The sequence below is a fragment of the Heteronotia binoei genome, chromosome 9 (assembly GCF_032191835.1).
Source record: "Heteronotia binoei isolate CCM8104 ecotype False Entrance Well chromosome 9, APGP_CSIRO_Hbin_v1, whole genome shotgun sequence".
Classification (NCBI taxonomy): domain Eukaryota; kingdom Metazoa; phylum Chordata; class Lepidosauria; order Squamata; family Gekkonidae; genus Heteronotia; species Heteronotia binoei.
The window spans coordinates 57,460,539-57,476,898 of NC_083231.1; the positions used below are offsets into that span (position 1 = coordinate 57,460,539).

General features: G+C 42.1%; 1 protein-coding gene across 1 annotated transcript in view; it reads left to right on the forward strand.

Moving 5' to 3' along the window:
* LRBA (LPS responsive beige-like anchor protein) overlaps positions 1-16,360 on the forward strand; it is a 630,809-nt gene that overhangs the window by 50,317 nt on the left and 564,132 nt on the right. The window contains exons 3-4 of the mRNA XM_060246657.1: positions 13,621-13,852; positions 14,905-15,005. Of these exons, the coding sequence (XP_060102640.1) occupies positions 13,621-13,852; positions 14,905-15,005 (333 nt within the window). The remainder of the gene's footprint in view (positions 1-13,620; positions 13,853-14,904; positions 15,006-16,360) is intronic.

Here is a 16,360-nt window from a genome sequence, read left to right on the forward strand (position 1 = left end):
TGATGTTTCTATTGGTTACAACCCAGTTCTCTAGATGCTTTCTGTTACATCATTTTCTTTTGCTGAACAATAGTTTTGCCCAGGAAAAGTCATGCCCAAATTCTAAAGCTTTTATGTGGTATCTTCCATTCCCCCATTTAATTTGCATTAAATGCTGAAAGATTTGGGCCCAACATTTTGTGGTCTTCTGCAAATTTAGCATATTTATTTTCATCATACTCCAAAATTTCCCAGAGAGAATGGAATCACTGTTCTCCCCTGCCTCTATATCTCAGTTGACCAAGAATAAAGATGTGTATCTCATGATACTGTTGACATGATGCTGACAAAAGGCATGTTCAAAAGCAGATATTCTTTTATGTGTGTTGGAAAATAGATCTGTGCAATTCAGTTTTGATTTTGGTATTTGTGATCTGAGGAATAGATTCTTCGAAACTTTTATTTGGATTTGTAAGGAAAATAATTATCCCAGAGCTTGAAGGAAACATTTTTAAAAACTGGAGTTGCTCCCCAAGGATGGAATAAAGAGTCAGACACAGAGTATTGGTATAAAATTGGGCCCCTTTATTCAGTATTCTAATAAACAGCAAGGGTACCCCACCAGCGGCCTGGCCTGGGCTAGGGGTCACCACGACCGCTCCCCTGCCATTAACAGGCGAGAGACCTAGCCCCCCCAGGCAGAGCTGAGTGTTACTCAGCTCCCTCCAGGCAGGCCCAGCAGGGAGGCACGCACCAGAGGGCCCAAACCCAGACGCACGTCTTGCCAGAAAGGCACCCTCTAGCCGAGCCTCCCGGACAGTCTGCATTTTCCAAACCCGAGTCTTCAAACCTGAAGGCTGATCATGCCAGACCCCAGATTCCCCAAAAGGGGGATGCTTCACAGTCCTCCCCTAGCCGCATAGTGCCCTAAATCCCAAAAACCTGCCACTACTAAGGCCAAGTCTCTACTTAGGGCTTACCGCCCACCGGGAGGTCCAAAGCCACCCGCAACCCTTGCTGCAAATCTCTCAGGAAAAGCATATTACCCTTTTCCGAGAGATGGACCCCATCCCCTCTGTAGAGGTCAGGAAATTTCAACAAAATGTCCGGATGGGGCAAATAGTGTCCCAACCTCTTTTCCAGCACCTTCCTGATCTCCTTATTAGCCTTATACCGGGCCCTTTCTATAGCTGCAGGGTCCCAAGCACAATGCCACACCAGGCGGGGCAGCATGGCTGACCAAATTATGGTGGCCCCAGGCCATTGCTCCCAAATGTGCTGGAAATCATCCCAGGCCTGCCAAAATAAGGCCTTGCCCTTTAAGAGTCCCAGATCGTTACCTCCCAGGTGAACAATTAAAACCTGAGGAGGAAGACCCACACAATCTTTAAACAACAAAGGCAGCAGGCCCGGCCACTGAAAGCCCCGGCGCCCCCGCCATTCGATACACACATGCTGGCTGAGTCCCAGCTGAGAGCCAACTGCAGTTCTCCGAGCCTGATGAGCGGCCCAAAACACGTGGCTATGGCTGCATAAGAGAACTCGGCTCCTCTGGCCAGGAACAACAGCATCTAAAGAGAAAAAAAGTTAAAGAAGAACAGAACCAACAATAAACAGACACCAAGTCACTCATGGCCTAATAATATAAGGCTTACGTGCAACCTAAAAAAGGTTGCACGTAAGCCTTATAGGCTGAGGAATGGCACCTGCCCAATCTCTGAATGGAAGTGGAAGGATACCCCATGACAGCCGCTGTTGAGGCTGCCCCAATTCTAAAGGAGTGGTCCCAGACCGTACCCCAGACAACCTCAACTCACCCAAAGCCCGTGATGTTACTGCCCCAAACTGATGCTTTGTCAACGGGCTACCATTCGAATGTATAAACAAAACCCCCTCCATGGGCCCCCTAACTGCCAAATAAGCAGCCAACGCAGTAACTGGACACAGCTCAAGCTCTGAACAACTACCCAACCATACCCTTCTGCAACTGATCCATCTTAGAGCGACGGACAGTGATGACTGCCTTACCCGCAAATAGCTGCAGATCCCTTAACAACAAAGCCTTACCAGAAACATCGTTTCTAGACTGTGCCACCAGCTCACTTACTCTAAGAGCCCCCCCAAAAGCTAACAAAGACGCAGCATGAAACAAACATGCTTCAAATGACGAAGCACACACCACGTCCCAAATCCTCTTCAAACCCCACAGAATCAAAGGAGACACAGGATTCCGTGTATCAACCCTGGGACCAGCATCTCTGGTCCACCCCTCCAGCATCTTTCGAATACGAAAGTCAGCTGTTTCTTCCCTATAACCCAGCGCCTTACTGACAAAAGCCAATGCAGACAGGCCCTCCCTAATGGATCGCATGGCCAACCTCTTACCTCGCAGCGAAACACAGTAATGGAGCAAATGCTCCACCGGGAGGGGCCAAACCCTGCAATACCCTACCTCAGCCCTAAAGTCTTCAAACTGCCGCACAGCCCGTTCGTAAGACTTCCTGGTGCTGGGCGCAATGGCCAGACCTATCGCTCTGCAGAGCTCTCCAATCAGCCATAGCTCCCGTGGCATTGGCACCGGCTCTCTGTCGGCATCTGGAGCCAGCTGACGAAACCTCTGGATCTATTTACGAGATAAGAGTGTCAGCCACCCCGTTACTCACCCCAGGAACATGCTTGGCTAAAAACAAAATGTTAAGCCGCAAACAGTGCAGAGTGAAGGCCCTCACCAATCTCATAACCCGGCCAGATTTGGATGAAAAGGAATTAATGACGTGGACCACCGCCATATTATCACACCGAAAATGGACAGTGTGATTGGCCATATCCTTCTTCCCACAGCCAAACCACGACTAAAATAGGAAAGAACTCGAGAAACGTAAGATCCCGGTTCACACCAACCTTTACCCAGGAGTCAGGCCAACTATCCGCGCACCAATGTCCACGGAAATAGACTCCAAAACCCAAGGAACCAGCAGCATCAGACATGACCTGAAGCTCAGCTTTGAGCCTCATGTCGTCCCTCCAAAAAGAGACTCCATTAAAGGACTCCAAAAATTCCTGCCAAAGCCTCAAATCATCCCTCATGCTGCAGGTGACCCTAGTTCTATGCTGAGGCAAGCGTAACCCTGCCATAGCATTGCACAGCCTTCTAAGAAAAGCCCTCCCAGGAGCAACCACTTTGCAAGCAAAGTTGAGGTGCCCAACTAGCTGCTGCAACCCCAACAAAGTAACCTTCCTTTTAAGAAGAAAGGTAGAAATCTACTATTTTCTGAAGAGGCACACTAGACATCTGCGCAATAGTGTCAATGTCAATACCCCAAAAGGTCAATCTCTGGGTCGGACCTTCAGTTTTCTCAGGCGCTAAAGGAACCCCAAGCTCCGGCGCCAGCTCAACAAAGCCAGACAGCAACTGCCCACAACGCCCAGTCCCCTCGGGACCCACAAAAACTAGTCATCCAAATAATGAATGACATCCTGCAAACTCACTTTCTCCTGCACAGCCCATTCCAAAAATGCGCTGAAATGCTCGAAAGCCGAACATGACACAGAGCAGCCCATTGGCAATGCTCTATCCATGTAAAATTGACCCTCAAAAGAAAACCCTAGAAGTTCAAAATCATCGGGATGGACAGGTAAAAGGCGAAATGCAGACTTAATGTCGCATTTTGCCAATTCTGCCCCCACCCTGCAACGCCTCACCACGGCAATAACCCGGTCAAAGCTGGTGTACCTAACAGAGCATAAGTGCTCTGGGATTCCATCATTCACAGACTTCCCCTTAGGAAAAGACAAATGGTGAATCAAACGAAATTCACTAGGCGCCTTTTTAGGCACCACACCCAAAGGTGAGACTCTAAGAGTACTCACTGGAGGATGTGAAAAAGGACCCAGTATCCTTCCCTCAGCCAGCTCTTTTGCAATCTTGTCCCTAACGACCTGCTCCAAGCCCTGAACTGACTTAAGGTTTCCTGACATAAACAGAACTCGAGGACCCTGAAATGGGATCCTAAACCCAACTTGAAAACCTCTTGACGCAGAGTAATGCCAAAGCAAAAAGTATTATCAAACAAAGAACCTGTGACATAGAGAGACAAAGGGATCTAGAACAGGCCCCTTCTTTCTTGGCATCTACCAAGACCAAATATGTTATGAGGATGGTCAAGTACTTTGCTTATTTGGAGGTACCAGCTCACAGAAGAGCCTTTACATTGGTTCGATGCGCAGCCATGCCCTCAAAAGTGTTAGAAGGGAAATATAGAAAAGCTCCGTATGAAGATCGACGTTGTTCTTGTGCTAAGGGAGAGGTGGAGTCGATGATTCATATGTTTTTTCGATGCCCATTCCACCAAGCATATAGGGACAGGTTTGTTTCCCCATTTGTAGTCAAACCAATAGCAGATGCCGACGGGGCGTGTTTGGAGAAACTTTTGGTGGATGCAAGTCCATCTATCTCTAGACAGATAGCTAAATTCTGCCATTACCTGGTGAAATTCCATACTAAGAAACAAGAAATGGTAGGTTTTGTATGATCTGTTTGAATTTTAGGTTACAAACGATTTTATATATTCGGATTTAAAGGATTTTATATTAATTTGAACTGATTCCGGATTTTAAAATTGGTTAAATTATATTTTAGTTATCCCCGACCTGTATAGGTGCGGAAAAGTTTTAAGTATTTTATGGTATTTTATGTATTTTAGGAGGGGTTTTACATGATGTGTTATAATTTTTATATTGGTCTATGACCATAATAAAAAGTTCATTCATTCATTCAACCCAACTTTAAAACCTTCTAATAAATACAAACTATCAATCCTTCGAGGGTACCTCGACAGCCACTGCTCAAGAGGTCTCACCCTTATCGGGCTGGGCCCCTTTCTTAGCTGGAAAGGCATCTCCGCTCCCGCCAGGCTTCTTCGTATTTTTATGTCCACGGGCTCTAGGGCAGTTGTCAAATGAGTGGGAACCACCACATATGGGGCACTCGTGCTTGAACTGGAACGCCTTCCTATTACATACTTCCTATTACATACCCCAAGGGATCCAAATTCCCAGCAGAGCATGCGGGGTTGAGCCGCCTGCCCCGCTGCACCGTGGGGAGAGCCTGATGAACCAGCAGCGGATGTGGATGACCTACTCACCAAGTGACCACTATCAGAGCGATCACCCAGATTAGACCTAGCTGGGGACATAACCTGCAGCCAAAGCTGCTGATGGATCTGATCCCACTGAAGGGATGGATACAGAGCAGCCCTCATCCTAAATTCCTGCTCATATTGTAACCAGGCTGGTCCACTAAAGGCCGTATAGCCTTTATAAATTCTGTCCAAATACTGGAACAGGGATGCTGCCCGCCACGGCTGCGCCCTCGCAATCACCCCGGCATAAATACAGAACCCAGGAAGCCAATTAGCCCAAGTCCTGTCCACCTTCCGTTTTTTCAATTTTTCCTTCTCTTTCTCATCCAATTCTTCCTTGTCTTTTTTCTCAACCTCCCGAAAGAGAAGAGAAAAAATATCCACGTACTCCCCTTTTAATATTTTTTCCCTAGTAGTGGGAAGCAAGTGGTCCCCCAGCGGCAAGGCAACCTCCCCAAATGGCAAAGCAGCAAAAGGCACCATCCCATATGTTGAGGGTGCTCCCATAAAGGAACCAGCCATGCCAGGATGCCCTGCGCCCGGGTACACACTAGGAACGCCTTGCCCACATGGCCAAGCCCAATTCTGAAATGCGCTCAATGCAGAGGAGGCAGGCGCCCCCGCGCTTGACATGGAAGCGCCCTGCCCTGCCACCGAAGCAGGCCCCCATGCTCCCCATGGCCAAACCTGTCCAGGTCCCGCCTGTAAATTATCACCTGACCTACCTCGGAATCCAGCAGGAACCAATGGCAAACCGACCCCCGATGCTCCAGCCGCCATCAAACCTACATCCGGACCGCAAAGGCCAGCGTCCCCGCCAGGCATGACTGCACCAGACCTGCCCTCAAGAATAGACAGCCTGGTGAGAATACTTGCCTGCTTACCCTTCTTAGATTGCCTCACACTATCCTCCCCACCTGGAGAAAGGATGCTCGCTGCCTGTTCCAATGCTCTCAATCTACAAGCAATATTGGAATCAACCACCATATCACCCTCCTCAGCAGAAGAGGATAACGACGGTGGTGGCCTTTTCGCAGGAGCCTTGGGCGCCTTAGGCGCTGGCTTTTTTCCTTTGGGCTTGCCCGACCCTTTTCCACCAGCCATCTAAATAGCAAGCACAAGACCACAAAATGTCCTCCTGCAGCTCCACTCTAAAATGGCTTCCCCCTGGAAGAAGAAAGGGAACTCAAAATGGCCACAAAAGCCTCTGCTGCACACCAATGTCTCCAGTAGGAGAAAAATGGGGGGGGGAGGGGGAGGCTCTCCAAAATGGTCACCTGTCAACCTCAAGGGCAATAATAAAAAACCCAGGTTTCTCCACAGGCCCACCCCTCAAAAATTAAAAGGGGAAAGACCAACCCCTGGGTTCCACAACCCCTGCCCCAGCAGACCCCAAATCCTAGGCAGACTCAGCCAACAAGAAGGACAACGCCACGTCCTCCACCACCTCCAGTGCCGCCACCAGACCGCAGCACTGCAGCCGACGCTCCAGCCAGCGCTTCACCCGCCGCTGCCCAGTTGACTGCCCCAACAAACCCTGACGTCCAACCAAAAAAGAAAAAGCTTCAGCCGATCATCTGCCAAGACGACGGAGCCGATGAGGAGCGCAGATCTGACAGTTAGACTGTCAGATCCCGCCTTTTTCTCTGTGCTCTGAAACGGGCGCCCCCGACTCTTCCCATCCAGGGAAGCAAACTCTGCTCATGAAGCCTAGCAGCTACGCTGCAGTCTGCAAGCATAAGATTTTCAAACATCCACGATGCTAGTTCCTGCTTGGAGAACTTCTCTTGAAGTTGTATAATCACACCACACTTCCAAATCTATTTAAACGCTTTAAAAAAAAAGCGTAAAAAATTTATTTTACTATATATAGCGCTCTCTCTCTCTCTTTCCTGGGATACCACACCCTAGACAATGAATGCTGCATTGCTGCTTAGACTGACTTTCCCATGTGTGGCAGATCAGATTGTGCCTGCTCACACCTGCAGGCCCTATTTCCCCAGCCTCCTAGGTGTTGCTCCACACCTGGATGGGCTATTTTTTTAGGGTAATGTGCCATCACCACCTAACCTTTTGCAGGAATTACCCACTGGGATGGTCAGGACTCCCAGCTTCGTTCCAAGTTCTGAGGCCTTGCCGCTGCATCTCTTGCTGCCTAGTGTCTGGTCACCATGGGGGCAGTTTATTGCCTCATGCAACCCTGTAGGAATAGCCGCTTGCAACCTGCTGGCCTTTCCCCTCCTGGGGCGCCTTCTAAAATAGTGTATCTGAGATGGTGGAGATCTATATGATACAAAGAACCATAGCAAGTATAAAAAGGTTATAAAGTATTTATTAAAAAGAAAATGTTATTAAAAAGCATACTCTAGTACAGCACCCAAATTGAGCAGGGAAATCAAAAGAAATTGGTGAAACATAAATCCTTTGTCCCTTTCTCTATATGTGCCTTATCAGATGTTAAAATATAAGACAGGCTCTTTAAGCTTAAAAGTTACAAATCTCTACAGAGCTTCGATTTCCTTTCTGTAGCTCTTCAGGCGAGCACATGGTCAAAAAGGCTGTCTTGTCAGAGGAGAGGCCTGTGTGTGCTCATGGATGCAACATGCAAGGAAAAGAGACCCCCTTCCTGTGTCAAGGAGCTTTTTATCCTATTTGTTTCTCTTCCCGCTGTTCCATTCAGCCAGGTCAAGGAAGCATTTCCTGCAGCTTCTTTCTGAAATTATTCCTGGAGACTTGCTAGACTAAAGTCCTCCAAACCTCTGTTTCCAGCTAGACAAAGATCTTAACTCACCCATGATCTCTCCTGTTAAATCTATTAGCATTCAAATGGATGTGAGCTGAGTCTGGAAAACAGTTACACAGACTGCCCGCCTATGCCTGTTCTTTGCCCAAAAGGAAAAAAAAAACCCTGTTAAAACACGCAGTGGAGGCTTTGCTCATCTCAGACCTCCCCAGAGAAAAAACATTTCCTCACACCATGTTTTCCTGAGCAAACATTGGTATTTTTTTTATTTGGGAAGACATTCCACTGTGGGAACATGTGTTGATTGCTGAGGAGCACACATGTATGGAGGAGTTCATGTGCAGTCTTCATTTTGTCTTTTAAAAGGGGACATTAAAATACCAGAATTTTATGAATATGGAAAAGATTCCAAACCAAACTGACTAGAGGGAGATTTATGGAATATTGTAAATTTGGTAGCAAGGCTACCCATTGACATTATGTAAAAGGAGAAAGTAAAGGCATGTTTTTGGGTAAGCAAAGCTAGCATTTTCAAGATCAAGTTAGATCGTCAAAAAACTTCTGTATTTCTGTTATTTGATTTAATATTATATGTGGAATGCATTTTTCAGGCAATGTAATATACTGTATTGAAAACTAATGTGCCTTAAGTGTAGTCACTCCTACAGCTGTGAGTAAGCTAATTGACTCCTTTCATATGTTGCAAAGATATCAGTTTATTTGTTTTGACTTCAGTGCTGGTTATTAGTTAGGACTGAGCTTGTGCCTTTGGATCTGGCAAACAGTATTTGTATCTCAGTTCTTCCGAAACAAGTCCAGAATTTTAATAGGGAATGTTACTAGTAACAACACACGTTGGCATATATTGTAGTATGTATATATTATATCCTCTGAAATGCTTATCTTGTTCCTGTATTTGAACCTGACATAAAAGGCACAGGTATGTCTTATAATGTACATACTTGTCATCTGTATTGCAATCTTCAAGTAGTGTCATTCTTTAAGAGAAAAAAGAGAGATCAGGCCATGTTATTGTTCATTCTCTTACTTTCAAGGTGAGGGTTGACAGTATGCATTAGTCATGTTGCATAAAGATACTATGGGATGTTTTGTGTTTAGAAAAACATCATGTCAGTTATTTTATTCAGTTTTTTTAAAAAGCGTGCTGACTATATACTGGTTCTGCACATGGGAATATAGGTTTTATTTTGTTTTTAATGACAACTTGCATTGCATTTTTGCCTTCTACTGAGTGAAAACTGAATATTGTGCCTTGGATAACACAGTCTCAATATTGTTTTCAGTTTCTTCTCTCAAATTCTAAAGACAGCAGTCATACTCTTTTATATGCTTATTTATATAGACTTCATTATCTGGGAGTAAGCAGACCAACTGTGCAATCCTATCCAAAATTACTCCAGTCTAAACTCATTGAACTAAATGGCATTGACTAGAGTAATTTGGCATATGATTACACTTTAATACTAGGGAACACAGAAGTAAGCTTCGTTTCATTGGAACTTATTTCCAAATAAATAGGTTTATAATTGCAGTTTTAGTCGCTCCTAGGTTGACAACTTAGCCCATTAGAAGGCGTAACTCTGCTTTGGATTGCACCATTTGAGCTGTTAAATGCACTAAAGGTACAAGCCTCAATATCTTACTTCATGATTACTGTTTTCACAGCTCGTGTAATAAACAGCAAATCCTCACCCCCTCAGTATCTGGTGATTCTCTGTTTCTAAAATGATAATAAATTAATAGTTGATCCCTCTTTGAAACCTATATATCTGATAGTTAACCATGCTGCAGTATTGGTGTTATTTTTATTATATCGGTGTTATTGGTAATTATTTTTAACTAGGCTAATACTGGGAAATATTATTTTATAAATATAAAATTTATAGAAAAATTAGTGAATTATATGTTAACTATGTTTGGTGGGTTAGGAGAAGATGAGACCTGTAATCTGCAAATATCAACCACAAAAGGTTGTCTGCTGCTTGAATTCATTCAGATATTGATATATTTATGACTTATTTGAATTTATGAATAGCCAAGGCAAATATGAAAATGAAATGTAAAACTTATGAAGATGTATTTGAATGCTTCAAATGTGTTGCTTTAAAATCATTGCTGTATGCTTACACATTATGCCACAATCTAGAGAGAGAAAATATTATGTCACCCTGTGGGTTGTTATAAAGATTGTTTATGAAGTTGAGCCTAAGACTTAAAATACATTGAATTGAGGAGTTCTGAAAAATGAACTGCATGACACGGGAGACCAAATCATGCTAAAGTGCAGGGAAAGACTATACATCAGTTCAAAGGCTACATTATTCAAAAAAATATAACCATAAAAAAGGTAATAAGATTACATTCTCAGACTTCATGGCTAGTAAGGTGCATTAGGCTGCTCAGATATTCATAACTTACTGTGACATTTTGTGAGATTACATTTTGCTGTGCACAGCCATTACTGCAGCTTGGGTAATAACTAGCTAGTGCATGGACCTGGATTATGATCCCTATCTTTGGCAACAAATTTGTCTTGAAGGTTGATCAACTTCAAATTGCCATTAGAAAGGGTTAATATGACATACTGTATAGGTGTGCACACTTGCGTGCATCTATAATAGGTTTGCATATGAACAGTATATCAAATTCACTACAAATTTCATGTAACCATTTCCCATATTTTCTTAAAGTAATTTCATAAAACACCTAAATGAGAAATGTTTACCCTGGTGTCTGGTCCAAGGAATGTACTATTTCTAATGGCTAGTGAATTATTTGTGTTTTGCAGATTAGATAGGAAAACTAATTTGTCAACTTCTTGGATGGGTGGTTACTGACAATAATGCTGGTAGCAAAAAGTGAAAGATGGGGGGTAAAGAAGTGAGGTGAAGGTGAGGTCAGTCTAGTTAATAGCTGTAATGTCCTATACATTGTTGGCATGGTAGTTGATGGTCAGTTAGACCCAAATACGTTAACTATCTGAAATATGCTTTAAAAAGCTAGAGAACCATAGATTTTGCTTAATGACCTATGACTGAGCTATGGAATTTGCAAGCTGAATAATTCCACCATTGCTTCATAAGCTTAAATACATATATTGTTTCCTTGTAATACTTGCTTTGGAAGTTGCTGGTACTTTTTTACATTTGTCATGGCTGCTTTTCTTTTAAGGCTTAAGTGTTCACATGCCTCATTGCTACTGTTGCCTGTATCAGTGTAAGCTCAGGTATTTGTGCTGGGTTACTAATGATATTATGAATAAATTATATGCAGTTAGGAGGTTGATCTTTGCTCTTGTAGAGGAAGAAGATGGGATTTGTAAGTAAAAAATAACTCCCTTGAGTTGTGCTGTTTGTGTGATTCCATTCTAGAAGCTGTTCTAGGAAAAAAAATCTGTGGCAATGTCCACCAAAAGTAGCTTTCAAATATTCCTCAAGGTCAACCACTCTTCCTAATTGATTGACAAACACCCTAACTACCATTGTTTCCTAGATGCCACATCTACTTGCATCCAATTCATTGCCATCTCTTCTACACCTTGTCTATTAGAAGTTATTACTGGACCCATTCTTCCTTTATCATATCCATATGAAAAGAGTGAAAAAATAGAAACATTTTAAGTGATGTTTATTTATTCTTTTCTATTACCAGTGTTCTGGTTGTGAATCTCAGATACATTCACTATAGCTTTCTCATCTTCAGATGCTTGACATCTTTACTGATTTATGTCAAGAATGTTGAAAAATGTGCTTCCCAACTTATATTTCTCCAACACTTCAGACCTTGAGTAATGTGTGGGAGCTGCTGGAATTCATGGAAAAGCGAAGAGTAACTATTCTGGTGAATCTTATCACACAATTGATATATTTTTAATGAAAAATCATATCTGAATCCTTGATTAGTTTTTTTTTTTAGTAATAGATCTCAGTCACTAACTCCATATACCCAAAGGATGTCATTCACTGCATTAAATACAGCTGTTGTGATAACCCTTGTCATCACACTAGCTGGCAGGTGGTGTTGCAAGCTGGAGATTGTGAGACATATTACTTGTTCATCAGTTTGAGGACAAACAAGTTCCATGTTCAAGAAAAGAGTTGGCTAGCCTGGCTAGGAGGTGAGCAGTGGATTGGAGGGATTAGTGGGCATGGATAGTTAAATAATGTAATGGTCCTAGGACATTAGTGGCATAAATTAAATTACATTGAGTTAAACTCATCCATTTCAACAGGGTTTGTATGAACAACTTTATTTGAACTAGGGTGGTAGTATCCATGACTGAGAGATGTGTATAGTGCAGAAATTTTTATTTTAAATAGGTTACTACAGAAGGAAAATAATATTAAAATACTTTTGCAGCATTCTAAAACAGAAATAATCTGCATTATAACTTTCATTTCTTAATTTAGTGTTGTATGCATGCTGTCAAATAGCAAACTGTTTAAATGTACTACAAGTAAATAAAGCTAACATTCTTCTGCTTTTCATTTCCATGTATATTGTATGATGTTAATCAAATACAACATCTGTGTAATTATTTTTGAAAATGCATATTAAACACACACAAAGAAAACATATAGACACATAGGGCTGCCAACCTCCAAGTGGTGTCTGGAGATCTCTTGGGATCAAACTGATCTTCAGGCGGCAGGGTTCAATTCACCTGGAAAAAATGGCCACTTTGGAACATGGATGCTATGCCATTATACCCCTGTTGAAGTCCCTCCCCTCCCCAAACATTGCCCTCCTCAGTCTCCACCACCCAAATCTCCAGGTATTTCCCAACCTGGAGCTGGCAACCCTACACATGAATGGGAGGGCAGGTCATTGAGGGAACACCAAACAAAACAGTAGAGTCTTTATCTGCTAGTGAAACACCAATAGAAGGGGACAATCAAATCTCCCTGGGGAGGGAATTTTATAGTTTTGGTGCTACAGCTGAGAAGTCCCTTTCTTGGGTTGCCACCTGTCTAGACTCAGATGGTGGGAGCACCTTAAGCAAGGTGCCTGATGATGATTGTAGTGGTTGGTAGATGCAGTATAAGATGGTGAAGAATTAGGGTTGCCAGGTTCGAGCAGGGGATCCCCTGGTTTTGGGGACTTCTTCCCTCTGTGGACCAGCTGGCCAATGGGGAAAACCTCATCACTAAATAGGGAAGTCACTGTGCTATGTCCCCGACATGATGACATCACCTGGAAGTGACATAATAGAACCAGGATGCTCTGGTTTGGGGGCAAAACTCCATGGTTTGAGAATGAATTTGCCATAGAATTTCACCCAAAAACCAGAGTGTCACTGACATGATGATGACACTTCTGGATGACATCAGTGTGTCTCACAATGTTCCTTTCCACCCTCAGAATGCTCTCCCCCCAAAAAATCCCCTGCTGGAGCGACGAGGGGACCTAGTAACCCTGTGAACAGTGGTGAAGTCTTAAAGTGTAACTTGGGCTGTGAAATACATTAAGATAAGATCTTGATCTTTATATCAACATTTTGAGAGCCAATAGGATATTGTTGGCTTCTCATGAGCTATTGCTATCTGTTAGTAGTTGTTACGAAATTTATAATGGTTTGGTTGCTTAATTGATTGTCTAATCTAATCTGAAATTGTTTATGAAGTCTATGTCTGAGGTTTGCTGGTAAAAAATGTTACTTCTCAATACTGCAAATTTCAAATATAAAATTCTGGAGAAGGGAAAAAAATAATTAATCTTTATTCTTTTAAATTAAAGCTTGTAGGAGGTCACTTTGATCTGGAAATGAATTTTATTATACAAGAAGGAGAGAGCATTACTTGCATGGTGGACTTGTTGGATAAGTGTGATGTCACTTGCCAGGCCGAAATATGGAGCATGTTTACAGCAATCTTGAAGAAAAGTATACGAAATCTCCAGATTTGCACAGAAGTCAGTCTTGTTGAGCAAGTTCTGCAAAGGATTGATAAGGCTGACAATATGATTGCAGGTATGACTTTTAAAACAGTCATGAAATTAGAATTAACTGTGGTTAGAAATGTGAAGTCTCAGAAAAAGAATTGGGAAAATCCAGAAAAAAAGTTTTTCCCAATGCTTTTTCAGTTTCTCCGATGGAGAATTTGGGGGAATGCAGAAAAAAACCCCACACACTATGAAATATTTTGTCTATTAGAATTAGCGAAATGCTTTTAAATACAAGGTAGACACACTGTGGATGTATACTGCTCTTAAGTACATGATGCATTTCTTTACCTAGAAGGGTACCTGATCTTCATGAGGCAGGGCTTTCATTGCTTCTGTGGCCCTTTTGACCCACTGATCTCTTGTGGTTGACTTTTTTACCTCTCCCTTAAACCACTATGACACATATATCCACAGATTAGGTATCAAGTAGCTTATTACCCTACCTTGCTGAAGGGAAAAAAAGATGAGATGGAAGCAGGGCAGAATCTGCACCAAAGCTTCAAAGAAAACTCTGCAAGTTTCTTTAAGGACTGAGCTCTTTCTAACCTGTAGCTACAGAAGGAAAAAGGTAGCATCTAGCTGGAACTATATCTAGCTATATAGCGATTATTATTGACCCTCTATGTGACCTTTTTTTCTTGACCAAATAATATAATTAATGTTACTTAACACAAATATTGTGTTTTCTATTTCACTTGTATGTTTTCTGTTTTCTAGATAGCAAAAAGTAAGGTTAAGGTACCCTTGCACCTTTCTCCTAAACACTGGGTATTTTTGCAATTTTGCTTGCAGAAAACGCAAGACATCTGTAACTTTTAAATTTAATACATTGTTCAAATATTCAAATTTTATATGATAAATAAGTTATAAATTATGCATTTTTTATTTTAAACCAGTGACATTAGTTTAGGTTTGACAGGACACAGCAAGTTATTGCATGTATTTCAGTTTTGCCCAAAATTTCAGTTTTCATGAAATTTCACATCTCTAACTGTGATAGAGCCTTTTACCCTTTCACTACCTTATCTTAACAATTTACTATTATTGATTAATATTTTTATAATTGTCTTTCTTTAGATCTTCTAGTTGATATGTTGGGAGTATTAGCAAGCTACAGTGTGACGGTTCGGGAATTAAAGCTATACTTTAGCAAACTTCAAGGAGACAAAGGGAAATGGGTAAGGAGAACTCTTCTATGGCAAAACTGTTAGCTTTCATATAGCTTAATAGATTACCTCGTTATTTATACACGTTCATAAATTTAAGTTTCATTGAAAAAGTTTGGACAGCGCTGATTCAAGATTTGCTAGTTTGATGCTTGTGGAGCATGGGCAGAAGTGACCCCCAAGCAACTACTTAGGTTGTAAATTAGTCCTGCATTTGGACCTAAATGGAACTTTATGGAGTTATGACGGGACAATGAGCCAACTTGTAACTGTATACCCTATGTTCATAAGCAGATGATAAATCATAGAAAACCAGCAGAGACCCATGAAACTTGCAGGGGAGTGGGAAGGAATCCTATCCTGTCCTACTTGCCTGGTAACAGCACTGGGATCCCTCTAGTTTGCTGAAAAATGTCCCTAATGTGTACCTGGCCCTGATTTTCAGATTTAGATATCCAAAGATGGAGCTATTTTTACTATTAAGATATATTGGTGATGGTAACTGATCAGTGATTGTACACTGTATTTGCCAGTGTAATTTTTACCTAAAGTTATTTAAGACTGTCTTAAAAGGACATGAATGATTAATTGTATCAAATGGCATTACTGCAATTTTATTTATTTATTTATTACTTTAAAAATATTTCATTTAAAACATTTCTGAGCTGCTTTTGCAGCCAATTTAGGGTCCCTGAGGTAACAAACATTAAAACAAAATGTTTAAAATATTAATGTTCATAAAATATTTCAAAGAATTAAATGAAATATATTATAAACCCAAGAGAGGTAATAAGAGTAAGAGACTGGAAACAAAACAAAAAAGTCTTCACATGCTGGAGGAAGATAACAATAAAGGAAGACAAGTGAATCTCCTTAGAGGAAGAATTGCAGAGTTTTGGTGCTGTGACTGAGATTGTCATTTGTCTAGCCTCAGATGGCAGGGACACCTGAAGCAGGACCCCAAAGATTACTGGAGTGGATGAGTAGGTTCATATGGGAGTAGGTGGCCCTACCCTTGCCCTTCAAGGCTGATCTCAAGTCATGTAAGAACATAAGAAAAGCCATGTTGGATCAGGCCAATGACCCATCCAGTCCAACACTGTGTGTCACACAGTGGTCAATATAGCACTTTAGAGGACAATACCAGCACCTTGAATCAAGGCCAGAGGCAAGCTGGAAACCAGTGTAGATGGAACAAAAAATGTGGTCCATACAACCCAGTCCAGTCAGTCTTCTGACAGCAGTGTTCTGTACTAACGGTAGTTTAAGAACAGTCTTCAAGGGTGAACACATTGCAGTAATCTAATCTACATGTTACCAGGGCATAAAACACAGATCTTTCCTTCCCAGGAACAGCTGCTCAACAG